Below are 27993 nucleotides of genomic sequence, written 5' to 3'. Positions count from 1 at the left end.
TGCTAGGAGCTTGCAGTGAGCGGAGATTGCGCCACTGCACTCCAGCCTAGGGGACAGAGCGAGGCTCCGTCTCAAAAACAAACAAACAAACAAAAAACTGTCTTACTGTTTTTCCACCTTGGTGAATCTTTTCTGTTTGCAAAATTCTTCCCGAGAAGGACAATAAGTTGGAATCAAAGCTCAAACCCCAGTCTCGAAGCTCCCTTTGAACATTATCGTTTCTGTAAATTTAACACATTTACATGCCACTCAACAAAGAGACACAGCAAAAAAAACCCAGTCAAACAGATAACCACTCCAGCCTACAACCCATTCCAATGTCGCTGTCAGGGTTAAGGCGCTGGTGAGAATGCCAGCCAGCACCGGAGCATGATCATCGTTCTCTCACCACCTTCAGGCTTCTCTTCATGACATTGTTTAACTTAAAATTCTGATGCCCAAACTTTCTCCCCATCAAAGGAAACCCCTTGATATAACGAAGATAGGAAAAAGATTTGACCAGAAATATCTCCTTTTTCAGTTGTTACCTTTTTCTAACAGAGGAATTAGAAAGACTACGCGCTACGAAGTTTAACTTCATTATTTCCTGAGGAATAAGTGAGGTATAGGTAGCCTTGCTTAGAAACACCAAGAACAAGCCCACCCCAAATACTACAGATACAAAAGGAGAAAGTTACTTTCTGCCACTCCCTCAAAAGATACCCCTCAAAGCCACGTAAAATACTAAACCAAAAACGGAAACCACGCCCCAGTGAAATCAACGACTTACTTATGGATGTAATCAATGAGTCTTCCCACTTCACGCTGCCTTTGCTCAGGAGTTAGTCTTGTATGAACGGCTAAGTCTTTCATCACGTTAAAATCATTACGCATTTTATCAGTGAGGCCTTTAAATCAGATTTCAAGGCACAGGTTAAAGAATTAATAATCAGGTCTAGATATAAAGGCACAGGTTAAAGAACTAATAATCAGGTCTAGATTTAAAGGCACAGGTTAAAGAATTAATAATCAGGTCTAGATTTAAAGGCACAGGGTTAAAGAATTAATAATCAGGTCTAAATAACTGGAACACAGGGTGATGGTGACCGCGAATCCCCAGGAGGCAAAGCAGTTTTAATAAAAGGTTTTCGGGGGAAGGGAAGGGGAAGTAAAGGGATGTCTGAGGACTCCTAGGAAAAAAAGGGTAAATCCAGTGGCTTCCTTCCGAGTAAACGAAATGCAACAGTACCTGTAAGATAGCAGAGCTCAGGAATGAGCATGGCAGGCCCTGGCAGTGTCCCCCCGGGGCCCCGCCTTCTCTTGGGCTGGCTGACCAAGACGGGCTGCTTCAAGTCGGTGATCTCTTGGTTGTATTGCTGCTCAAGAGAGAAGAGCGTCGCGGGTCATGGCAAATGCCTGAGTAGTATCTCAGCGGGCAAAAGGGGTTTCATTTTTTTAAAAAAATAAAGAACTGATCCAATAGCAAGGCTGATAATAGCTCCAGAGTAAAGTTTTAAAAGGCACTTTTTAACCTTCTTAAAACAGAGGTTGTGATTTCTATGCTCTACCGACTGCCCCATCCTTTTCCTAAAACCTGTGATGGTCCAGGAGAGTATGGTTCTGAATCCGGGCTTGGTTCGTCACAGTTCTCATTGCTTAATGCTTTATTTCTTGGTTTAGAAACAGTAGTCTGTGTAACTCTGCATCTTCACCATAGGATGATTCCTCTAAAACTATTTTCTGTTATTGTGAGAACTTACTTTTGAAAGCAGTCTCACTGTAAGAATAAAGAGGGGGAGGGAAGAATGCTACGGGGCATTTTTAATCAGAAAAAGTTTTTATCGTATCTTGATCTTTTCAAGAAGTCAAATTTTGATTAAGAAGTATTAAGTTTCCCCATATAAAATCACTGCCCAAAATAAGTGTTTACAATTTGTAAAACAACAAAAATGACATTCGTGATTTTTTTTTTTTTGAGATGGAGTCTCGCTCTGTTACCCAGGCTGGAGTGCATGCGATCTTGGCTCACTGCAACCTCTGCCTCCTGGGTTCAGGTGATTCTCCTGCCTCAGCCTCCCGAGTAGCTCAGACTACAGGCATGCACCACCGTGCCTGACTAATTTTGTATTTTTAGTAAAGATGGGGTTTCGCCATGTTGGCCAGGCTGATCTCCAACTCCTGACCTCAGGTGATCTGCCCGCTTTGGCCTCCTAAAGTGCTAGGATTACAGGCGTGCGTCACCGCACCCAGCCAATATTCATGATTTAATGTTCTCAAAAGATGAGTTATCTGGCCTCCAGCTCAGCTCTGCAATTCTAGAACCATGTCAGACTTTGAGTTTTCTTCACTACAGGTTCTGATCCTGTGTTTCAAAGATCCTCTTTCCTACCATATCCTGTATCTTGCTGAAAACAGATTTTCTTAGCATCCTGCTTAATTCAGATCCAGCTTTTAAAAAAACAAAAACAAACAAAAAACAAAAACAAAAACAAAAACAAAAAACACAGCTCCACTGGGCACCCCAGAAGAACAAACCACACAGCTCCACCGGGCACCCCAGAAGAACAAACCACACAGCTCCACCGGGCACCCCAGAAGAACAAACCACACAGCTCCACCGGGCACCCCAGAAGAACAAACCACACAGCTCCACCGGGCACTCCAGAAGAACAAACCACACAGCTCCACCGGGTACCCCAGAAGAACAAACCACACAGCTCCACCGGGCACCCCAGAAGAACAAACCACACAGCTCCACCGGGCACCCCAGAAGAACAACATCACAGCATGTCCTTAGTCTGTCTCTCATCAACAGACTAAGGGTACTTGCATATTTCTTATTCCTAGCATATGACAAGGTCCTGGCCATCTACTACAAACCCTTACGAATTAAGAAACCATGAATTCTAGCCCGTTCTCGACTTGTTCTGTATAGAAGCAACCATCCAGGAAAGAAGTTAATTTTCTTATTTCGAATAAGAAAACTGTAAGTAGAAGAACACTCACATCTGACCTCTGCTTCACGTAGCTATACGACCTATTTTATCACACGTTTTAGAATGAGGAGTCTGGGAACAGTTACCCTCCACACCACATGCAAACACACACAGTGGAAGTGTGGTCGTATTTCAGAGTGTGCCCTCTCTCACCCTGTTTCACCCAAGGCCTTAAGTGCATGGTTCCTGATACGGAACTTGCACTCACACTGCCCCACCCCCGCCACCTTTCATATTCTTAGGGTTGAAACAGCCTGTCATTCATTCATTCATTCATTCATTCATTCATTCCTTTATTTATCTGAGACAGAGTTTCGTTCTGTCGCCCAGGCTGGAGAGCTGTGGTGTGATCTCAGCTCACTGCAACCTCTGCCTCCCGGGTTCCAGTGATTCTCCTGCCTCAGCCTCATGAGTAGCTGGGATTATAGGCACCCACCACCACACCCAGCTATTTTTTTTTGTATTTTTAGTAAAGATGAGGTTTCACCATGTTGGCGAGGCTGGTCTCATACTCCTGACCTCAGGTGCTCCGCCTGTCTCGGCCTCCCAAAGTGCTAGGATTACAGACGTGAGCCATCGCACCTGGCCCTGTCAAATATTTTTAAACATTTTCCTCTACACCTGAAAAAACAGCACTCTCATTTTTACTAGACATTACTGTTAAACATTTTATTTTAAAAACCAACTATAACCTTCTCTTCCAAACACCCTTCTTCTACTCTGTTTCCTAGATATTATCTTTAATCCCAAACCATCACTTACTACTAAAACTGCATTTCTACCAGAAAATCTAAGAATGTTTTCTTTTAAATATTTCAACATCAACCTCTTTCATTAATTATTTCTACTAAAGACAGCTGATTATCCCTGATTTCCAGAGAAGTCTTCCCTACAGAAAGAAGCTGACCTGAGATCTCAAACACAAGCATACAGGGTGTGTCCAACAGAGGGGACACAGCCCTGTGTTTAGTCTAAGGGTATAGTGGGGGACATGCCATGAGAATAAAGCAGCAGGCAGAGTCTCACGGAGAAAGACCACCACACTTCACAAGGCACAGGGCCGCGGGCATCTCGGAGAAAGACCACCACACTTCACAAGGCACAGGGCCACGGGCACCACATCATTTCTGGGGGGAAGGGGAAGAAGAAGAACAGATGGGTACGAGTTGATTGATCACAAGGCAGAGGAAATAAATACTAAGAGACTAGTTAAGTGAATTATAAAAATAGGGCCTGGACAGGAGATGCCAGTCATTTAGAAAAGGAGAAAAATGAAGGCAATTCAGATAACAAGGTGAGTGACGGGTCTGGACAAAGAGGGAGTACTAGGAGGCAGGGGGAGGTGCAGAGATCTGATGTGTGACTCATCCACCATTTTTTTATTCAAATACCTGAGAGCCTACTTAGGCATGGAGTATATAAACCACAAAATCTCTTGCCTCTGTCCAAGCTACCTTCTCTGCACTGACCAAGAGCACCGAGTAGGGGCCATGTTGGGAGGACAGAACACATTCAACATTGACAACATAGGAGAGGTATCTTTGAGTCATCCAAATACTTAGAACAACCAGGCAGCTAAGCTTAGACAAGTCTAGGCTGGAACTGGAAGTCTGGGGATTCTTAACATTTCATGCCTGAAGCCTGGGCAGAGGAGACTGGAAATCACCTAGGGAGTGAACGTAGAGTAAAAGGGGCCTGGGCAGAGCTCATTAGTATGATAACACGTAAAACACCGCTTACAGGAGGATGAGCTGCCACAGGACACTCAGTACCAGTCAGGGAAGGGGAGAGGTTCCACTGACCTTGCTTCAGGTTTAAATCACATTTTCAGCTGATGTTTCCTTCATATTTGCTGTTGATATATACCAACTTCTACCATCCCTGAGAGTGATTACTAAAATTAATGACAGGAAAATGCCACAACTCATTCCTCACAGTAACCTCTGACACCCAGAGGGATCCAGGTGAGGCATGGTTGGGGTCCTCAAGGAGTAAAGAGGCTGAAACCAGTGGGAGGAAAGGCACGCTGAAATGACCACTGGCTGTTTCCATCTTGCCAGGAATAAGGTCAGCCCTTCATGCAGCGTCTCATAGAATCCCTCCCTCCGCAGTGGCTTATGTTTTTAGTCACAGCCGAGCAGCTGGACAGCAGCACACACACCTTTCCAACGCCACTGGTAAGATGCACACTTTCCATGCAAAATACAAATACTTTTCATATTTAAGCTAATTCATCCAAAATTTTAGAAACAGGAAATACTCTATTTAGAAGAAGATGTGAAATGTTAGCAATTCAAAGACAAGTTTTGAGATTTTAATTGATAGTTTTCTAGAAATAATTTTCCTGCAATTTTAACATCAAATGGAATGTGACATTCTAAGGATTTGGGGACCAGATCTGCTCATCTCTGAATACTAAAACAATGTTGGCATGCATTCCTATATAAACAGTTTAATTTCTTCTAGTCAATAGTTGCTCTTTCTTGCTATTTGCCTTTGATGGTCTTTTCAAAACTAGAATCATCTCTTTAAAAACTGTTTTAGATGATCGCCCAAAAGATCAGTCTTTTGTAAATCAAAAGTTAAGAGTTATAACCCACAGGCAGCAGATTTAGCAGAAATGATACTGAAGGTTCCAAGATCTTTAATTCCCACCCCTGTCCAAGGTGAAATTAAGTGAAATGTTCATTATGGAGGGAGAAGACAGTATGGCAAGCTCTTAATTCCCACTGCTTACCACCTGTTATCCAACCTACTTGTCCTCCATAGGCTTCAATTCAAATGTAAGCTTTCATTCTACTGGAAAAAGGGAACCAAGACAGGGCACTTCTCATTATGTGAACTGTACCAAATAAAAAGAGGCATTTTAATAAATCTGATAATGAATAAAATAATGCTGTGATTGCCCTAACAAATACATTTACACACAGCTTTAAAAGCAACTTGTTCCAAATGTGCAACACGTGTTAGAGAATTCTACCAAAGATATTTTGGATTTCTCCTAAGATTCAACTACTTTCCTAAGATCTAACTACTTCATAGGAAAAAGATAACACCACTAGCATCTTACCTTCCTGTAGTATTCTAGGAAGCTGACTTCAGAGCCGTCGGCTTTCTTAAAGGTGCTCTTGGGATTCTGGTCCCAGTCAATATCATCCACTCTGTACGTTTTATTGTTATACCTAGGGATCAGTTGAGATTTGACTGCATTTGATGGAAATGTGAAGAACTAATATTAAAAAGAGAGACTAGACAGCAAGTATTCTCTAAAATTTCAAATCACCTGGGTATATACAAAGTTATGGAAAAAGAAGGAAACAGGATTTCTTACAGACTCTGCCAGATGGATGGGGGAAGTGACTAAATTACTAACAGAAAATAAAATAATTTAAAAGGGTAAAAATCACTAGCTATTTGTCCTCTCCAGATGAGTTATGTTACCCCCAAAACTATGATCCTGGGAAAAGTGAAAAATACCGTCACCCTTTTTTGTGCTATTCCCACCACTCAACTTGAAACACTATTTCTTAACATTGTAGAACTACAAAGCCACTATACTTTAAGACTCACAAAAATTATTTTGCATTTTAAAAAGCAGTCTTACTTGGTAAGAACAACTAAACCTATTAGTTCTTTGGAAACTTGTTCTTGAAATTTATGTTCTTCTGTCTGATGATAAAAGTTGAACATGAAATCCAAAACAGTCTCACTTCGAAGCACTTTATGGCTAACGTCAGTGCAGAGCATAATGCTGTTTTCATACTGAAGGATGGAAGTAGTGAAGCCAGGCCAAATCACCAACCTGTCAGGCAAGATGGGGGTCATGAAGAACCTCTCCACATTCAAACACATTCTGCACACACTAAGTTGCGTTTTCACTTTTATTAACTGGGTCTAAACTGTAAGTTTTTGAATGAATCAATTTCCTTATTTCTAGGACTTACATGGTTCCAGCTTTAAGACCTTCAATATTATAATAATTGTATAAGTTTCATTTTAAATGAATGTACTAACTTTAATCAACTATTCATTACAGTGGTCTAAGACTTTAAAAAGTTGCCAATCTAACTGAAAGCACCTACAATTACTATGATAAACTTAAACCTGTTGGGCTGCAATATTTTATTTCTTTTTTATTTATTTTTTTAGACAGAGTCTTGCTTTGTCGCCCAGGCTGGAGTTGGCGTGATCTCGGCTCACCGCAACCTCCACCTCCCGGTGTAAGCACTTCTCTGCTTCAGTCTCCTGATTAGCTGGGATTACAGGTGCCCACCACCACACCCAGCTAATTTTTGTATTTTTAGTAGAGACAGGGTTTCACCATCTTGGCCAGGCTGGTCTAGAACTCCTGACCTCGTGATCCACCCACTTTGGCTTCCCAAAGTGCTGGGATTACAGGCATGAGCCACCACACCCAGCCTTTTATTTCTTATTTCAACTTTAGATTCAAAGGGTACACGTGCAGGTTTGTGACACGGGCATACTGCACAATGCTGATGTCTGGGTACGAAAGGTCCCATCACTGAGGTGGGGAGCACGGTACCCAGCAAGCAGTTTTTCAGTTGGGCTGCAATCTTGATACACCATATTAACTGATTATTTTTATTACCTAAGGGCAAAAATACAAACTCAGCACTGGACAACTATGTATTCTTCCCTAGTGACAGGTAAATTATGTGTTTTTTTTTTTTAATCCAAATATTCTGGGATGTCTCCTCATTATTCAAGTTAAATAGTCACATAATGTGATGGGTGGCATTAACAGTCACTGTAGTAAATTCGACCATTTCAAATTAGGTTATTATCTCAAAAGCTTGTAATTAAGCCTAAGGAATACTAAACTTTCCACTTCATACAAACCTGTGACTTGGAATATCAATTGGGTCATTTGGGTTATAATAATTTCGTCCAATTTGTTGCAAATTCATGATTTTCAAAAGCCTAGAAATTGAAAGGTCAGAATAGTGAATATTGATAAATATCTCCAATACGGCAATCAGAAAAGCATGTTGTTTAGAGCAGGGGTTGGCAAACTGTGGTCTGTAGCCAGGCCAAATCCAGCCTACCTGCTGTTTTTTATGGCCTATGAGTTAACAATGGTTTTCAAATATCCTTGAGGTTGGAAAAAATAAAAGATTATTTCATGACACATGAATTATCTGAAATTCAGATTTCAGCATCCGCCAACAGTTTTACTGGCACACAGCCATGACCGCTCACTTACACACTGTCTCTGGCTGCTTCGGTGGTCCCACAGTAGAGCGGAACAGCTGCAAGAGATGACACGGCTTTCAAAGCCTAAGACGTTTACTATCTGGCCTTTTGCAGAGAGAAGTCTGCCAACCCCTCATTTAGGGAAAAATAATCTACCAGTTACATTAACTGAAAACGAGTATTTATCACAATGAATTGTCCTATCAGTGTCAGTTATCACTAACTTAAATTAATACAAGTATTATGCCCCATTATTCTCATGAAAATTTCAGCCTTATCTGGATTGTTTCTCATCCCCCTCAAAAAATAAAAATTTTTGCAGACCATGTGTCTTGCTTTTGGATTGGGAATATGTGGTATGTACCCTGAAGGCAAATTATCCAGCACGCAGTGTATCTCCTGCGGTGGAACAAGCGAGCTGAACTTTGCCCTCCTCCTGACCAAGGACCCACCGTGGGGAGCAGGAATACCAAGTCTGCAACATCCTCACTCTCGAGGATATGAGCATCTGAACACAAGCTCAGATAGCATTTGAAGTCAACAGAATTAGGGAAGGAAAGGCAGGATACTTGCTTAAAGCAAATACATGAATTTTCTATCAGTAAACCACACCTTAAGTTACTGCAATACAGAGAAACCCAATAATCTCAGCCAACGTTGAAAATCTAGGAGACTTGAATGTAGACGATCAATGTACAATTATTTCAACTTTGCTGGTTTTCCTCTTAATAAAATGTTGAAATAAAACACATACCTCCTGAAAATAATATTATAGAACTGCAAACAAGTTGGTGATGTAGGTGGAAGTTCATTTGTTAAAGTGATCGTTATCCTCACATCCTCTCCATTCCGGGTCTTACTAAAAACTTCAGTAACCTGAAGCCAGAGAGGTGGAAAACCCAAACTTTAAATCCTTAAAGGACAACTATGCCCAATCACAGACTGCTTGCTTAATAAGGCAACACTGAAAACTATAAAATGTTTCAACTGGATTTTTTTTAAATGGCTCTGAGAAAAAGAGTGGCTTAGTGTATTATAATTCAACTGTAACCATCAAGTTATCCAGACAAATCTGACAATGCTACAATATGCCAAAGTATCCTATGTGTTTATTCCGTCACATCAGACAGGAGACTCCTGGGGTCTCTCTAAAAGCCATGTGAACCATCTTACATTGTAGTAGTTTTGCCTTGAAGTGGAAATTCCCCATCTCCCTTTTGCCAAATAACCTTTTGCTGTAGTCTTTTAGGTAAAAATAATATTGTTCCATCAAAAGCATGACACTTTCCAATGAGATCCTCATGTTGAAAGAGAAGAGCTGAACGGAGTCGTCTGGCTTCCATCAGTGGGTTATAGTCAATATGATACTGATATAAGGCCCACTGGGGACGGGATGTCAGTCGGAAATGGTTAGTGCTTAACCTCACTATGATGCCTGAAGAACCTGGAAAAGCAAGTTACAGTCAATTAACAAAATATCAAGTTTATTTTTCCTTGAAACCTTCCCACCATGACAAGACAGGCACAGTTCCGTAAACCAAGGCTAAGAGCAGCAGACAGCATCCGACTCTGGAGACCACTAGTCTACCTCTTTAGGTGAATTTCTAAAGAAGCATACATTTAGAAACGGAGCTTCCTTAGACTAAGTAATTTACAAATAATTTTGCAACAAAACCAACCAAATCTCTTCATGGCAAAGAGTTTTGAAAGTGATCTATTAATATTTAATGAGATGATGTTTCAAAACGTGCAGTTCAAGATATTATCTGTAACCTATTTCATCAACGTCAAAAGAAACAGAGAGAGGAAAATGCAAAAGCCATGCAGGATCCTTGACCGAATAAACACCTAAACTAAAGTGCCTCAGTTCACTGTCCTGTGTACCTGAGATGTAATCTCACAAAAACTTATTCTCAATTAACCTACCTGTTTTTGATTCTTTAACATGGTCTAGGTTCTGCCTTGTATTCACACCAAGATCGTGAAAATCTCTACGACGACCTCCTCTCTCTGCTAATGATAACTCCTGAAATCCAGCAGATATCTGGAGTTCTTAAAAAAGAAGAAAAATTATCTACTTGAAATAAAGTACGAAGTAAAGGATGACAACATTAACTCCCACAGTGCTAATATACGTAATCCAAAGGATACTGAGGTGTAGAAGACAATGCATAAAACAATCCTATCAACATGTTTTCGGTATCTGCCAGCCTAACGAGAGAACGGTTTCCTATTTATAACTTCATTCACAAAGGCTTTCTTGTCACTGTGCTGGGAAGTTGCAGATGCACTCTTTCAAGAGATGTACACCTTGAAAAGATCAAGCCGGTGGGACTGTGGTGCGAGAGTGGAGGAGCAGATGTTTGCTGACTGGGAAAATATTTTTCTGTATTGTAAGTCTAATAACTATCTAAAGGTCTCCATGTATTTTCCACAGTCTGTCATGATGCAATTACAGCTACAGAAATTGGTGGTTTAGAGGGTTTAAATCTGTAACCTGGATTAGAAAACTTACATCTAAAATGCAACTTCCTCACTACCTGATTCCATTCAGAATCAGAAGAATGGATTTCTGCGCCTGTACATATTCTATGGCCATGACACGCATCTCATACTGGTAATAGGTAATAAGCTTGTGACTAATCAGTTCATGCTTACTGCTACAAGCTGTGGTTATAAGAACCTAAATTATTCAAGTCATTTGATTTGCTGAAATTATACAATTATCTCAGATCAACAATATGATGTGAGCCAAAAAACCAATATGAACTTTGTAGTCAAGTGTTAAAATTCCAGCTGTCAATTAATAGGCATGTTATCTTTTGTAACGGAGATTACCAGTTGACTCTCCAATAACCAATCCCTCATTTAAAAAAAAAAATTCTATTTTGGGAATAATATACTTAAATAGACCAAAATTTCCACCCTCCCCATGGTTAGGGATGGCCTAAGAGACTTAAGCAGAAATTGTAGGATGACACTTTTGGAAACATTCCATAAGAGAGCCAATAGCTGACTTGTGACTTTTGTACTTCCTGCCCCTTTGCCCTGCCCATGGAGCCTGGAATCTGGATCTGGCAGGGAGGGCTCGAATACAGAAGTTCTGAACCAAACAGAGGTCTTAATTGTGGCCGTCATGGGCCCAGGACAAAAGAACAAAAAGATCAGAGTCCAGTTCTCTTCTGACCACAAACACCAGAACTGCCTACTTTCTAGACTTCCTCAGAGAAATAACAGTGGCTTAAAATATTTCAGTTCTTGCTGTACTTTGGAAACCAGTTATTTAACATGAGCGTTGATTCTTTCACCTGAAAAATTGAGAATAAGCATCACAGGCATGCAATAAGTTTTAAATATCACATCTAAAGCACTTTAAAAGGCGCTTCCATGTTAGTTTCTGTACCTCATGATTTGGAGGGGGCTCTACCTAAAGATCCTCTAAATATGTAACTCATGATTTGGAGGGGGCTCTACCTAAAAATCCTTTAAATATGTAACCGTTCATGTTTGTCTCTCTTAGTGAGTTTTTTATCCCAGAGACTTGGTTTAAAGTATTGATGGCACTGGGTGAGTAACTACACTAAATCATGCATACTGAATCCAACCTGATGATACTGAAGGGTCATAAAGGCTGATTTTTTTCCTTAAAAATTTTTAATTTGTCTTGAAAAATTTGGTTCTGGATGCAAAAATCCAATTGCCAGTTTCTGAATAAAACAATGATGAAATCTGTTCTGCTTGAGATATACAGTACTGCTATGACACTGAGCCAAAGCTTGATTTTGTCACTCGAAGAGGACAGATTTCAGAACGGACAAGACTGGGAACCTTGCTAATTCCCCCTTCCATGCAGCTCCCAGAGCGATTTATTTCAAACACAAATCAGAGCTCACGCCACTGTGCTGTTTAAGAACCTTTCGGTGCATCCACATCCCCTTTACAGAAGGAAAATCAAGGTCCAAACAATGTCTAATTGGCAATAATCTGTTAAACGTATATTAATTTCTACAAAACAATAGGTACTTGAGCATTTACCGTGACAAGCAATTCTCAGATATAATCTCCAAAGAGCAGTGAAAGATGACAAAACAGGGCCTTCATTTGTTATCCCACGTATTAGTTAATGGCCACAGTGATCTTTGCCTCTACAGGTAGACACTACCTCGTTACAGATAGGGAACCGTTTCAGAGAGTTAAATTTGAAATCCTGAGTAACCATTTTCTTTTAAAGTCATTTACTGGTGAAGACTGACACACAGAATGTTTAAGAAATTAGATTTAAGTATTTTCCACAATTGTACTTGCGTGTTACGGCAACATTATAAGGAAATGTTTCTTAAACAGTTTCAGCACAAATTTTTGTACCAAGTTTTAATTCAGTAAAATTTGCTGCATGTGTTGAACACAGCTGTTAAGACCTCCTGTTACTTTCTCTTCACCTTGTGACTTGGCTGTTCCTCCTACTGTTCCTCTCTGCCGTCCACGGCCAAATAACTCCCCCTCTGCCGGTGGCTGCTGAGACCTAGGCTGAATATAACCAGGTTGCTGACTCTGCAGTTATAGAAAAATAAAGAACATTCTTTTTGTCAAGCGGTCACAGACACCAGAGAAAATGTCCAGTCTTAAGTCTCAGGAATTCAACCAACACCTATCTAGATTAATAGTCAAATATTTTATTCTTAAAAAGAAATGTGAGAGAAGAGTCACCAAATAAAGTCAGGAATCAGCTTCTAATATCCTGAGGAAACAGGACATGATCTGCCTTGCTCACTCCCTATATCCTTCCCAGCACAGTCTTTAGTTTATTTTCAACAGCCTAGGCTGATCAAGATTCAAGGACATTTTCTGTAGTCAGAATCGGTGAAACACTCACAGCAGTGGAGCCCACCAGCGGCACTGTCTCCTGACCGCGGGCCCTTCCTCTGGCTCTGGCTCTGGCTCGCCCAGTCATTTTTTTCTATTTCTGGAGAGGAAACAATCTTGAAGACAATACTCAATGGAGGCAACCGCATTTGACCGTTTCTACAGTGTTACTTCAAACTTCTTTGAGATTAAAAAGTAAGCTCGCCAGGCAATTAGTATGTATCCTTCTAATCTGTAATGACAGTTGTTTAATGTAACGTTCCTACATTCAACAAACTCAATTGCCTACCTTGCACTGGGCACTGCTATAGGGCCAAAGGGGAAAACGTATTTTAATAGAAGACTTAGTTTTTCATTTGGATTATTTATTATAAACAGACTTAGGAGGAGAAAGTGCTGAAAGAATTAACATGCTGGTGGCTGGTTCTTTCTTTCCTATTTGGAGATACATATACACACACATACACACACACACACACACAGAAACAGGGCACTTGTGGCAAGTGTCCCGCCAGGCCCCTTAGATAATCCTTCTGCATACATAATGAGTTCTCCTGGATCTTCCCAGAGTTCCATGTGTGGCTTACGCTGAACATACCCAAACTACTATCTCTTCTCCCTCATGTCCCATAATCTCATTCTTGGGGAGTGATATCACCACCTACATTGTATCTACATAAAAAGAATGGAGTCATTGATTTCAAAACTACTTTATTTCTCCTACATCTGCCAGGACCATTCTCCCCATTTCTTCAACATCATGGTGGCACTAAGTGCTTCCTGTGAGCTGGGATCAGCTTTGGGCTCAGCTATGACAGCCTCTCACCCTCGCCGCGGTGGTACACAGTGTCATCAGGCTATTAAGCGTAGAGGCCCCGGAGCTCAACTGCCTGAGCCCAACTCCTTCACATTTTAGACAACATGAGAAAACGACATAGCCTGTGACTCTTTGTCCAATGGTTGGAATAACCTACTGCACAAGTCAATGGTGAGGATCAAATGAGAACTCACACTGACCTCCGGTGAGCAGTCAACAAACATCAGCCCTAATGGAAAGGGCAGGTAAACTCATAACTCCACGTGTTAAAAAGTGTGATGAAGGAAATAAGCAGAATGTTCTTACCAAAAAGAAAGCAGGAACTGATGTAAACCCTAAAGAGGCCTGCCTGTAACAAGACTTAAGCTGAAATGGAGAATCAGGAATCGGAAGGCAGGGTGGTACCAGTCTTCCACACAAGCGGTAACAACCCACACATAAGTGCTTGAATTGGATGCAGAACCAAAAGACGCCCAGTGGGACTGGAAAGGGAAGGAACAAGGGGAGCGGAGGAATTCATGTGGACAGGGAGCAGACCGCTCAGGGTCCTGCAGACAGCTTGGATACTCAACACATGAGAAACCATCAAAGGTTCTACATGGGGCAGGCGATGACATCATTTACCATCACTCTGCCTTAAGTCACGTTATCTTTTTCATCCTTTGAATTTTAACAGCTTCTAAAATTCTTGGCTTCATGATCTTCACAGAAAGACAAATCTAATGCCATTTTTCAATTTTAAAAACCTCTGACTTCCTATTGTATTTTACAGGATTAAAGCAAACATTCATCGTATAAGACCCCCTACTCTAAAGCAGCAATTTCCAAAGGAGTTTACACAAGATAATCCGCTGAGGTGCCAGCATATTACAACTAACTTTAAACCTCATGTTAAACTGCTTTATATTTATTTTACAATGTGTGCATCATGACAATGGTTACGTATGCATACTCAGTTTACACACTGGGCACATGATGCATGACAGTCTCTTGCGGATAATCCACAGGCAGCGTCCCTAGCCCGCCGGCCATGGACCGGTACGGGAACCAGGCCACACAGCAGGAGGTGAGCAGCGGCAGCAAACATGACGGCCTGAGCGCCCCTCCTGTCAGATCAGTGGAGGCATCAGACTCTCCTAGGAGTGTGAACCCTACTGTGAAGTGGGCGTGCCAGGGATCTGGCTTGCATGCTCCTGATGAGAATCTAATGCCTGATAATCTGAGGTGGAACCGTTTCATCCTGAAACCATCCCCTACCGGTCAGTGGGAAAATTGTCTTCCACGAAATCGGTCCCTGGTGCCAAAAAGATTGGGGACTGCGGATCTAGAGATCAGTCTGAAAGCACCTGCCTGAGACGCCAGCAAACGCTACTTGCTTCCTATCACAATCAATTCCGTGACTTACCCTATGCCACGGCACAGTCTCTGCTAAACAAAGCCTCGCCCTCCTCTGAAACCACAAGAATCCAGTGAACCACTTAAGGACCAGCTCGCAGGCCATCCCTTGCCCCCTTCTCTGAAAGCCGTTTCCCCGGCGTGGCCACGGTCACTCTACTACATGGTAACCCGCTTTCTCCCTCTGCACATCCCTGCACTCCATAGCTTCTCCAACTAGGCTGCGAATTACAATTGACGCCTTTGCACCCAGATGGCCGCTTGACACCTTACAAACAATGGTGTGAAACAGTGATAAAAAAAAAAAACAGGGACGAGCTGAACTCTCATCTCCAGCAGGAAATGCAGTTCTCAAAGCCTGTTCCCTGACAGGCAGCATTTGGACTGGCTGGTAACAGAAATTACGGGGTGGGGAGCGGCTCTCAGCCCTGGCGAGTTAGCAGCCGGCTGGAAGCAGCCCTCCAGCTGATTCTCATCATCTCCAGGGCCTGAAACCCAGGGCGGCGCGTTGTGCTGGTCGCTAAATACCTGGCGGGCCCAGCGCTCTACGTCCAGGTTTCCCAGCACAACTCCGGTTTTCAGCTTTATCTCCTTCCAATCTCAAAACCACCTCAGTCTGGATATCGAATTCTTAAAGTCAAAACACAAGTGTGTGCTTCCAATAACCACACTCGCTGGAAATCACATGCCCGATTCATTACCAGCTCTGCCAAAGGCTCTTCAACCTAACAACATGCCTCCGGCGCTGAGCTCAGGACGACGCCATGCACGTGGGAACCACCACCGCGCCACACGCCGAAAACCGTTGGGCCGTACATTCTATGCCAGCGGGGTCTCTCTGGCCACAACTTAAAAACGAAAAGGAAAGCGCGCAGAGAACAGGCTGCGCAGGGCTCCAGCCGGCTTTACCTTGGAGGCCGCAGGGGCTGAAGACAGCAAGAGCATCCATCCCGGGAGCTCCCAAGGCCCCCGCCGCCCCGCCGCCCCGCCGCCCCTTTCCCTCCACAGGTGCCAGGGGCCCGGCCGCCAGCACCCGCGAGAACCCCCGAGCCTCGCAGAGCCCGGCCCTTGCGGTCGCCGCCTCACTTGCGGTCCTCCGGAGCTCCGTCCTCTTCCCAACGTCCGGCTCCCAAGGCTCCCGGGGACGCAGCGCAGCGGCTGCAGACGCGGGAAAGGGGCCTCGCCCTCCGCAGAGATCGCTTCCCACGGCCGCGTGGGTCAGGCGGGACGTCCCGAAGGCCCTCCTGCAGGGCTCCCGGGTCCCCGCAGTTTCAGGCACTGCCGCCACTGCGGAGACCTCTGTCCCCGACCCCCGCACCCCCAGCAACTCAGGCCTCAGCCTCTCACCCCGGCCCCTGCACCCCCCGCACCTGGGACCTCACCCCCGCACCCGGGCCCCTGTACCCCCGCACCCCGGCGCCACAGCCCCGGCAAGTCGGGCCTCAGCGCCTCACCCCGGCACCGCACCCCCACACCTGAGACCTCGCCCCCGCACCCTGGCCCCTGCACCCCCCGCACCTGCGACCTCGCCCCCGCACCCTGGCCCCTGCATCCCCGGCACCTGGGTCCTCGCCCCCGCACCCCGGCGCCACAGCCCCCGCTAGGCGGGTCTCAGCGCCTCACCCTGGTCCCGCACCCCCCACACCTGACACCTCGCCCCTGCAGCCCCCGCACCTGCAACCTTGCCCCTGCACCAGGGCTCCTGCATCCCCTGCACCTGGGACCTCATCCCCGCACCCGGCTCCTGCATCCCCCACACCTGCGACCTCGCCCCCGCACCCCCGTCCCCACACCTCGGGCCTCACCTCCACATCCCGGACCCCCGGCCGCCGCCCCCGCACCCCGGTCCCCGCACACCTAACACCTCAGCCTCGCCCCGCACCTTGGACGGCCGCCCTCGCCCTAGTCCTGGTCCTCGCACCTTAACCCGAGGCCAACAGCCCCAACGGCTCCCGCGGAGATCCCTCCGCGCCGCCGACTTCCCAGGACCTCCTGCGGCCTGCGCCCACCTCGCCTTCCGCGCTGGGTTCCCGAGAAAGCCAGGGACACGCGGGCGGCGGGCAACCGGCGCTCTTTTCCTGGGCGGATGAACACTTCATTCCAGACGCCGGCCTCGTGGCAGCGCACCATACGCCCAGTAACGGCGGAAAGCGGCGCGCGCCACGCCCTCATTGGCTGCCCAGCGAATGGCGGTTTTCAATGTAGCGGGCGCGGGACCAGATGAGCCCGCCCCACAGGCCGCGGCCCGGTCCCCGCCCCTCCAAGACCCCGCCTGGTCCCTCCCAGACACCCCGCACAGGCCCCACAGGCCCCGCCCCCGCCTCACAGGGCCCGCCTGGCCTCTCCCAGACACCCGGCACAGGCCCCACAAGCTAGGCACGCCCCTCCTCACGGGCCCCGCCCCCGCCTCAGGGGCCCCGGCCCCGCCTCACAGGCCTCGCCTCTGCCCCTCGGAGACCCCGCCTGGCCCCGCCCAGACAGCCGGCACAGGCCCCACAAGCCAGGCACGCCCCGCCCCACAGGCCCCGCCCCCGCCTCACAGGCCTCGCCTCTGCCCCTCGGAGACCCCGCCTGGCCCCGCCCAGACACCCGGCACAGGCCCCACAAGCCAGGCACGCCCCGCCCCAAGGCCCCGCCCCCGCCCCACAGGCCCGGCCCCGCCTCACGGGCCCCGCCCCCGCCCCACAGGCCTCGCCTCTGCCTCTCGGAGACCCCGCCTGGCCCCGCCCAGACACCCGGGACAAGCCCCACAGGCCAAGCACGCCCCGCCCCACAGGCCCCGCCCCCGCCTCACAGGCCTCGCCTCTGCCCCTCGGAGACCCCGCCTGGCCCCGCCCACACACCCCGCACAGGCCCCACAGGCCCCGACCCCACCCCTCCAAGACCGCGCCTGGTCCCGCCAGACACCCCGCACATGCCCTGTCCCCTCCCCACAGGCCCCAGCCCGCCCCACCCAGGCCCCGCCCTGTTCCTCTTATGCTTCGCCCAGACCCTGGCCTTCGCTGGCTTGGCTCCTGCAGTCCCCCAGTGCGAGCCCCCTGCAGGCCGACACAGGGTCGGGCCAGTTCTTTACTAGCTCATGGAACGGGGCAGCGGTGCACGAAGCTGACCCTCCGTGGACCTCGAAACTGTGGCCACATGGGCACCGAGCGCCCCACAGTGGACTCGATCTTGGGCTGGCCCTTAACGTCGAAAGCTCTTTCACTCATCACACAGAGATTTGAACTTTGCCTCCAAAGTAAATAAAGCTGCAATGCAAGTCTAAGATGCCAGGCGGCCGTTACCTAGAACCTTAGCTTTCAATGACTTGTGCCTTGGGTGCCTGCCAACGTGGACCGCAGGGGTTCTCAGCCCTCACCTGAGGGAGATCACCTGCAGGGCAGGCTGGGACGCAGACCAGAGATTCCGGGCTGCAGGTTCCGCAGGTGGGGCCCGCCGGCTGCATTTCCAAGGCGTCGCAGGTGGTACTGACCGGATCTACGCCGAGCTAGGTGCCTTCCATAGGAGTTAATTTCCTCATTGAGGCAAAGCCAACAGCCACAAAACAACCGGAAATATTGTAAGATAGAACAGGTTTATTTGTCAAGGTGGAAGTGGGACCGAGGCTCACTAACTGCCTGACTTGTTATGTTCCAGAACTATAAAAATGATTGTAGGAGGTAGTAGAAATATGGTCGTCTCTGCAGAAAAGTTTTAAAGCTGCATTTATACGGTAAATATAGTGCTTTTACCTTTTTTTTTTTTTTTTTTTTTTTTGAGACGGAGTCTCGTTCTGTTGCCCAGACTGGAGTGCAGTGGCAAGATCTCGGCTCACTGCAACCTCCCAGCCTCCTGAGGAGCTGGGACTACATATAGGCACCCACCACCATGCCCACATAATTTTGTGTTCTTTGTTTTGTTTTGAGACAGGGTCTGTCTCAGTCAGGCTGGAGTGCAATGGTGTGATCATGGTTCCCTGCAGCCCCGACCTCCTGGGCTCAGGTGATCCTCCTGCCTCAGCCTCCCCTGTAGCTGTTACTACAGGTGTGTGCCACCACACCCAGCTAATTTTTGTGTATTTCTTGTAGAAAGAGGGTTTCATCATGTTGCCCAGGCCGGTCTCAAACTTCTGGGCTCAAGCGATCCACCCATCTTGGCCTCCCAATGTGCAGGGATTACAGGCATAAGCCACTGAGCCCAGCCTACATATTGCTTATCACTCATACTTAAAAGCAGATGCTTGGGAATTGGGGGCTGGAGAGGGCTGATGGCTCCCCAAGTCACCTTCCAAATCTTATGTCTCATCTGTGCCATGAAAGGGGCAGGTTAGATGTCAGCGTTTCCCACACTAGCCTGAGTGTAAGCATTCACTGAGGGAATTTCCAAATAATACAGACTCCCAGATCATGCTGATTCCAGGAGGTCTGGGATGGGTGCAAGGAATTTTAAGAAGTACCATTGTTATTCTTATGCTCAGAGAAGCCTGATAAACTTGGGGCGAGGTCAGAAGGCATTGGAAGTCGGTAGTATGAAAGAAAAATAGCTTTCCAAAGGCGTTCGCTTTGTAAAAACTAAATGTTGCCTTTTGGAATACAATGTGAACATAACTTTTCCGAGGATTTAAGGTGTTGATGAGAAACGTTCTGAAACCTGCCAGCAGATGGAGCTATAAAACTAGAAACATGTTTACAACCTCAACTCGGGAGAAAAATACCATGAATGGACCTTACACTGTAGAAATAACACTTTTCCCTCTGCTTTATTTTCTCTATAAGCCTAAACTCCTTGCCTCTGGTAAAGAACATCGCTGGAGTGTCTTTGTGTGTGAAGTATGAAATAGTTTCTAAAGACATGTGTTGTGATATAACAAGACAGAGGCAAAACCCCTAATTCTTCTGCGAGTGTAAACATCATGTCGCAAGAAGCTCACTTAACATTTAAATAGGAAAACTCAAAGAAAAATTGAAAAGAAATTCAAGGGAAAAAATGTGACCTTTAAAAGTTTCTATGTTGACAGCACAACCAGGACCCCTTCTGGGATCAGAAGCTATGAATGCTATGCTATTTGTAGCATAAAAATGAATAGATACAGATTCTTTTTTCGGGAGCCACATCTGGAGGGGTGCACCCACCAAGGAAGGTGAACAGAGTGCCACCAATCCTGTGGGTGCTCAGAGGGACGTTGCTGAGGGATGCTTCATGACTCAATGCTGCCGAAGCCCTAAAGGCTGATTTGGGTTTGCAGGGAGCAGGAGGATCGGCATGGCGGGGCGTGTTGGGCTGAGCACATGTGAAGTATTTAGAGAACTGCATGTCATCCAGCACAGGAGGAACACCAGGTCCAGGCAGGGGAGTCACAGGGGATGATGCTGCAGAAGGGACAGACCGGGTTCTAGAAGTTGGCAGGCAAGGAAATGTGAGCATCTGGACTGCTGAACGCACCTTGTTAAGTGCTGTGAATAAAACACACTCTGTCCTCCCGCTGATGGCTCAACAAGGGAAGCAGGGACTGTGGCAATTGGGAACGTGGATGCTGACCTGAAGGGCCAGTGGCTGCTGAGCCCTAGCCAGTTACCAGGGGAGAATGAAGGCTCAGATTTGCTGGGCCTCACCTGATGGCTTTGGTTGGCTATTTTTTTTTTAATTGAGGTGAAATTCACATAACACGACATTAACTATTTTACAGTGAACAATTCCATGATATTTAATGCATTCATAATGTTATGCAACCCCTTACCTCTAGTTCCAAACATTTTCATCATCCCAAAATAAAACTGTCACTCTCCAGCTCCCTCTCCCCCCACTACCCTGGCAGCCACAAATCTTTCTGTCTCCTTTTCTGTTGATTTCATAGAAAAGGGGTCATACACTAGGTGACTGTTTGTGTCGGGCTTCTTTCTCACAGCGCCGTATTCTCAAGGCTCACCTACATCGTAGCCCGTGTCAGAGTTTCCGTCCTCCTTATGGCTGGATCTTCCTCTGCTGTTTGGATGGACCACATTTTGTTTATTCCATTCATCTATTGGTGGACAGCTCAAATGTTTTTAAAGGGAAGCATTTCGGAAACTTGGACATTTCTGATGCATTTTTAGGAATGGCCACCAGCACTCACTAGTGTTGGGCGGAGGAACATCCCAGGGAAGGGAAACAGAGAACAGAAAAATCCCAAGTTACTTCATGTAAAGCTGAAAATATGATCTGGGTAGATTGTGCTGGGGGTGACAGGGACTAGATGGAAAAGAAACTCATCATGAACCCTGAACACTGTGTCCAGAGCTTTCAACTATATTCTGTAACCAATCAGTTTCCCAAGTTTTTAAAGCAGAAAACCACATACACAGAGCAAGCCTTGACCTAGTTCCTTTCATTCAAGGATCTCAAAGCCCCTTTAAACCCATGATCCAGATTTTGGTTGTAAAGGAAGAGATGGAGTTGAAAAACAAGATCTAAGGTAATTCCTGTGAATCCCTCCAATGTAATTTTTCAGAACATTTCCCTTCTCCCTTCATATTCATCATGTGGTTCTGATTGGGCTGAATTGAAGAGCTGCCCAGCCTCTTCCCTGGCCCCGAGGCCCCTGATCTAGAGGGACTAACTAGAAGGACAGCATGGCAATGGCAGGTGTACCCAAGCAGTTTATCCGGGAATATTCATCCAGAGGGAAAGAGCGATTGGTAAGGCTGAAGTTCGTGTGTTCTCTGTATACAAAATGTGAACAAATCCTGAATATCACAGTCTGGCCACAAGGGGGATGTTTTGGGGTGGGTAGGGTGGTGGAGGCAGGGGGTCCTGACCTGGCTCCCCAGGAACTGGGTTCTGTTCTGTTCGCTTAAGCTCTCTGCATTCTTTTTTCCACGCTAGACGATGAGCATGTTGGACCAGATGGACACGTGTCCAAGTGCACCCTGTGGAATGTATCAGCATCGGCTTCGCCTGGAAGCCTGATAGAAATGCAGATTCCCAGGCCCTGCCCAGGCCTGCTGTATCCGGATCCCTTGGTGGTGGAGCCCAGGGATCTGCATGTCATGAGTTTGCTCAGAGTATCTGTGAACTGAGTTCAATCCACAGCCCTCTACTCCAACACTAGCCAGACCCTGGGGACATTGCCTCTTCCCCCACATGCCCCTCCATACTGTCAACACCTCTGCACTGTGGCCTTTCTGCCACCCCCAACCGATTTGGGGATCCCAGCCCCCCATACCCAGGGGCCTGCACCAGACTACAGAGTGTTGCCTGCGGGGACACAGTCCATGGTCATCCTTTCCTCCTCTCCTTTCCAGTTAATTCCATTTTCCACGCCTCTCATGGTGTTCCTGACCTTCACAGGCCCCAGAGCCTCTGACCCTGGTGTTCCCCCTGAGAAAACTGAGGCCAGGGTCTGTGAGCTGCCCATGCCACATCTGTGCCTGCCTCGTCACGTTGAATCCCTTTAGCTCAGTTCTAGGGTCCCCCTTCTTGCTTCCTCAGAGATTCTCCTCTCTTCCAAATTCCCCTTCTTCTCAACACTTCTCTCTCGGGGCTTCCTCCTTGACATTGCAACGTTGTCTAGCTGTCTTCGTCAATTTTCTTTATTATTTTATTTTTGTATATTGTATTTCATTTTAAGACAGGGTCTTGCTCTGTCAGCCAGCCTGGAGTTTAGTGGTGCAATCATAGCTCACTGCAGCCGCGACCTCCTGGGCTCAAGCGATCTTCCCACCTCAGCCTGCTAAGTAGCTGGGACCACAGGCGTGGGCCACTACAGCCGGCTAATATTTCCTTTTTACTTTTTAAGAGACAGGGTCTTACTAGTTATCCTTGTCTTTAAGAACGAAGCAAAACAAGGGTCTCAAAGAGATATTTGTACCCCCTGTTCATAGTAGCATTATTAAAGAGTTAATATGTGGACCCAACCCAAGAGTGTTTCCATTGATGAATAATGAGCAGAACGGGGCCATCCGTGCAGTGGGTATTATCAGCCTTAGAAAGGAAGGGAACCCTGCAACGTGGATGAACCCTGAGGACATTAAGCTCAGCGAAGTAAGCCAATGACAAACAGACAAATATGATTCCACTTCTAGGAGGCACTTAGTGTTGTCAAAGTCAGGGACAGACAGTAGCGCGGGGTTGCCGGGGCTGGGGGAGGGGAACGGTGGGGACAGTGTTTCAGTTTTGCAAGATGGAAAGAGCTCTGGTGGTGGTGGCGGTTGTCTGACATGACAACGTTATGAATGAATTTCACACCATTGCACTGTACACACTAAAAGAATTTAAATGGCACATGTTATGTTCTGTGTATTTTGCCACAATAAAAACAATTGGGGGGGGAAACAAGGTAAAACAAAAATGAATCCCTATGGTTCCTCCTTTAGGTCTTTTCCCTCCAGAGTCCGTCTTCTTGAAAGAACAGTTTCTTAGGCCCCACGTCCACGTCTTGCCCTCCCACAGTGTGGTTTTGTTTCTCAGAGGCCTCCATGGGCTCTGGAACCCTCTTGGTTTCTAATCCCAGTGGCTCTTTTCAGACAACCTGTCTTCCCTGGGCCACACAAGTGTTGCTCAGCCTGCCGCAGCCATCTCAGCACCATCCCCCTTGCCCTCTGTGATATGGGTTTCTTCCTCCAGCTGTGGCCAGTCATTAGAGCCACCCACGGGAGTTTCGGAGTTTGTCCCTGTCCTGCCTCCTCATGCAGACGCACTGAAGAAGTGGCTCTCCAAGTCCAAGTGTGGCTTGGAGCTCCAGCAGCACTGGGACTTGTTGGACAGGCAACTCCTTGCCTCCCAGCCCTGACCTGCTGAATCCAAAACTCTGGGGCTGAGCCAGCCATGTGTGTTGCCAACCAGGTTGGTTCCAGTTCATTCTGGTTCACCCTGCAGTTGAGAACCAGTGGGCTAAGCGAGCTCACCCTCAGAGCTCAGGAGTGATGCTCGATACCCTCTCGCTCTCAGGATTCTCAGGCCTCTGCAGCTGAGCAGACCTGGACGACTCTGGCCTGTGTTAGCCCCCGCAGTGTATATGTGTGTCTCCCGGTGGCCTTGGCCCTACCCACCCAGCACTGGGCCCGGTTGCTTCGCCAGTGGCCTCTAGAGCAGGGCATGGAAGGCCACCGCAGGAAGCATGGGGAGAGCTTCTTAGAACAAAGTTGATTCTAAAAATAGGAAAATAAGTTAAGCTTTAATCATATGTAAGATGCGGGGGACGCCCGTACCCTCCTTTCGTTCCTGCATCCTGTGAATAACTGCAGTGTCCAGGGTGGAGGTTGGGAGCCCCACTGCATGGTGGGATTGGTAGCCCCCATCTCTGACTCGTGTCCTCTGGTGACCTGCTGTGGCCTGGCGGACCCTGTCAGCAGCAGCCGGGATTACTAACCCAACTCTCTCTAGACCAACCTTCACAAAAGTAAATGGTTGGAAAAGATTTCTCTGCAAAGAAATCGTGGGTGGGGGGAAACATGGAAAATGCAAACATCAGCAAACCCCAAGAAATGGTTAGAGCTGATAGCTGCACTTCTTTCTACTCCTCCTACAACCTTTTGGCAGATGGAAAGGCTGAATTATTTTCATTTCACACAGTTGAACTGAAAAGAAATAAGTATCATTCATAATTATTGTAGTGGGAAAAAGTTTTTACCAAATGAAAATGTTTAAAGTATTTAATTCACTGTTATTTTATTTTTAATCTTTAATTAGCAGTATATTTTATTATGTGCCTGATACTGTGGCATGTTGCAAATATATATAGTGGCATACTGCAACTAAATATGAATATATTGGGCGTTCACGCTCAAAACTTTGGCTGTTCTGGGTGCATGATCAAAAGTATTTGGAGATTGCTAGGCTGCAAGGTCAAACCCATATTCTGTGGCGTGGCTGGTCCACCCTCCATCGGCCTGTCCGACTTTGCTCCTTTCCCAGGCTCTCCCCAAATCTGGACCCCAAGCTCCTGCCACAGAGAGTTTCAAAATTCAGCTCCTGGGCGTTCCTCCATGAGGTTTTCCCCTCATTTTCCTCTCTGTGGATCAGCATCTGTGCGGTGAAGGTCTCTCCTCTGCAGTTTTACCTTAGCAGCCTTTCTATGTCTCTACAATAGCATTTATCACACCGCAATTGAAGTAAACATGTACTTAACCCGTTTCCTTCTTTATTGGGAAAACGTGTTGAGGACAGAATCCTGGTCTTACTCAACATTGCATCTGGTTCCCGGCATTCCAAGGGAGTCAGGAAATATTTCTTGAATACATGAACATACGTAATAGTGTTCAGCTTTATGCAACACCTTGGCACAACAGACAAAGTATACACACTTTGTCCATTTCCACTCTTGTGTGCCTCTCAGAAGTCAGGCCGAGGGTGAAGTCACTGGCCTTTGGCATTCTTAATTTTTAAATACCTGTTGTGTTCATTTCTTCTTCAAATATTGCATCCTTCTCTCAGACTGTTTCCTCCCCAACAGCTGTGTAGTTTTGTTTTGTTTTGGAATGGCCATAATTACTGGCTGTTACGCCCAAATTAGTTTGAACACAGTTTCCTGGTACTACTTTTTACTACTTTCTTTTTGAAATTGACATGTCATAATTGTACACATTTTGGGGGTACTTACGATATTTCATACGTTCATACGACGTCTACGGATCACATTGGGGTAACCGGGCTGTCCATCACCTCACACAATCGTTCACTGCCTCCTCTGTTCTTGGAACTCAGCATACTGTTGGGTGGTTACCACTGCCTTGAGTAACTCAGGGTTGGTTTGAAATTATTCTAAACAAATGTGGCAGCTCCAAAACCTCTGCCAGTAAATGGTGTATTTTAGACCTCAGCATGTGAAACAATCCTGGCCAAAGACATATAAGAAGGTTTTGTCTGGGGTCATTAAAGGGGGGGGGGCGGGGAAAGGAAAAAACAGGGTGTAACAAAGAGATGGTCTCTTCCTGCCTCTGGGCTTTGAAGTATGTGGTGCCCAGAGCTGCTCTAGACCTCCTGGGACCATGAACAAAATTCCAACAGATACATTTTCTTTATTGGTCACGCCAGTTACACTGGGGCTTTCTGACGGTGCAGCCCAGGGCACCCTAACGAAAGATGCAGCGGGTCCCACCTCACGGTGTGCAGTAGGGCCGCCTGGGAGCTTATTCATTTTTTTTTTTTTTTTTGAGACGGAGTTTTGCTGTGTCACCCAGGCTGGAGTGCAGTGGTGCGATCTCTGCTCACGGCAAGCTCCGCCTCCTGGGTTCACGCCATTCTCCTGCCTCAGCCTCCCCAGTAGCTGGGACTACAGATGCCCACCACCATGCCTGGCTCATTTTTTGTATTTTTAGTAGAAACAGGGTTTCACCATGTTAGCCAGGCTGGTCTTGAACTCCCGACCTCAGGTGATCCACCTGCCTCAGCCTCCCAAAGTGCTGGGATTACAGACGTGAGCCACCGCACCCGGTCGGCATCTGAAGTTTTAAGAGGCTCTCCAGTTGATTCTGATGTCAGTTGGTCAAGATCAAACTTTGAGAAACACTGCCAAGTTACATTTTCAGAGTAACATGTTTTGAAGCAGAAATGAAATTTGGAATTCAGTTGGGGACACATTCAGTTTGGGCCAATATACAGTTTACCTTGGTGAACTTCAGGGGTAACTGTTTTGTGGTAAACAAGTACCTTAAAATGAGCAATTTTGTTGTAGTTATCCATCCATCACTCAACGGCCTCTAATCTGTACAAAGCCAAACACTACCTTGTCCAAATTACTTTAACTGTTAGTAGAAAGAATCGCAAAGTTTCAGTATCTATAGCATGCAGAGAATTCACAGAAGAGATTACTTTGAAAAATTATCATTCATATTAAGACTCATATTGCCTCAATTGGTAATACTGAAATCACATACATAGAATTAAAGTTGTTGATATACATTTCCATTTCTCCCCATGTTCAGTCACACAGTTACTCTGGATTTTGCACCAGTGTAAAATATATCTTCCAGAAATTGTTGAGTGTATGAACTGACTGGGTAGCAGACGTAGAACTGATTTGGGATGTGATATGCCAACCTCATCTATATTACCATTTAATTATTCACCTATTGGTGCCTTTGAAATTTCACCCATCATCTCTTCAATTCTTTAAACACCAAGAGCTAAAGGAAAATACCTGCAGTTTTGGTGGCTATAAATCGTGTGGAGCTGTTTGACACGATGCATCACTGCACATGGTAAGGATTTTCTTCCTGTGCAGATCAGAAGTGTCCTAGAGGTTTACACTGAAAACAGAACTTTGGGATGACAGGTACAGCGTGGTGAGCAGAGGTCAGACTCTAGCGGGAGACGAACCTTGGATTCAGTCTGCGAGAGCAGTAGTTCTTAACCCTTAGAAATGCAGACACTGTGGGCCCTGCTTTTGGGAACAGGTATCCACGAGCATGCAGTCGATTTTTCATACATTATCAGGATGTCCCGGGACCTACTGAATCCCTGGTGCTAGACCCTGACTGTGAACTGGACCGGACTAGACTGACAACCCCGGGCATTTCTGTAGCTGAAGCATCCAACCAAGACCCAGGACACCTCTGACATTTCTATTGAGGAGGTGGGAACGGGGAGGCAGTTGAGTGAAGGCGGTCTGGGGACTTGTCTGAAAGCTTGTTTGCACAGCAAGCGCACTGTTGTTACTAAGACATATGTGTGTGTGTGTATATATATATTTGGTGGCTCGCGTGGGGCTGATAGATTACAGAGGGTGGCAAAAGTCCTTTCTAGCCCTCACTACTGAAGCGGTGCCATTGTCTG

At 46.4% G+C, this 27993-nt stretch overlaps 1 protein-coding gene across 6 annotated transcripts in view; it reads right to left on the bottom strand.

The window, feature by feature from the left end:
• PIWIL1 (piwi like RNA-mediated gene silencing 1) overlaps positions 1–17416 on the bottom strand; it is a 72322-nt gene extending 54906 nt beyond the window's left edge. For 5 of the 6 annotated variants that reach the window (XM_065525071.1, XM_045366338.2, XM_065525072.1 and 2 more), the window contains exons 1-12: positions 17186–17416; positions 13063–13152; positions 12629–12740; positions 10116–10241; positions 9419–9633; positions 8944–9065; positions 7836–7916; positions 6580–6777; positions 6046–6157; positions 1229–1355; positions 770–887; positions 107–221 (exon numbers count right to left, since the gene is read on the bottom strand). In XM_065525071.1, coding sequence (XP_065381143.1) covers positions 107–221; positions 770–887; positions 1229–1355; positions 6046–6157; positions 6580–6777; positions 7836–7916; positions 8944–9065; positions 9419–9633; positions 10116–10241; positions 12629–12740; positions 13063–13140 — 1404 coding nt within the window. In that variant the 5' untranslated portion in view covers positions 13141–13152; positions 17186–17416. The remainder of the gene's footprint in view (positions 1–106; positions 222–769; positions 888–1228; positions 1356–6045; positions 6158–6579; positions 6778–7835; positions 7917–8943; positions 9066–9418; positions 9634–10115; positions 10242–12628; positions 12741–13062; positions 13153–17185) is intronic. The other variant, XM_074008422.1, reaches the window with a different exon arrangement.
• Positions 17417–27993: the final 10577 nt, after the last annotated feature.

The sequence above is a fragment of the Macaca fascicularis genome, chromosome 11 (genome assembly GCF_037993035.2).
Source record: "Macaca fascicularis isolate 582-1 chromosome 11, T2T-MFA8v1.1".
In the NCBI taxonomy this organism is placed as follows: domain Eukaryota; kingdom Metazoa; phylum Chordata; class Mammalia; order Primates; family Cercopithecidae; genus Macaca; species Macaca fascicularis.
The sequence above is the reverse complement of the archived record's forward strand: the minus strand, read 5'-3'. Positions and strand labels throughout refer to the sequence as shown.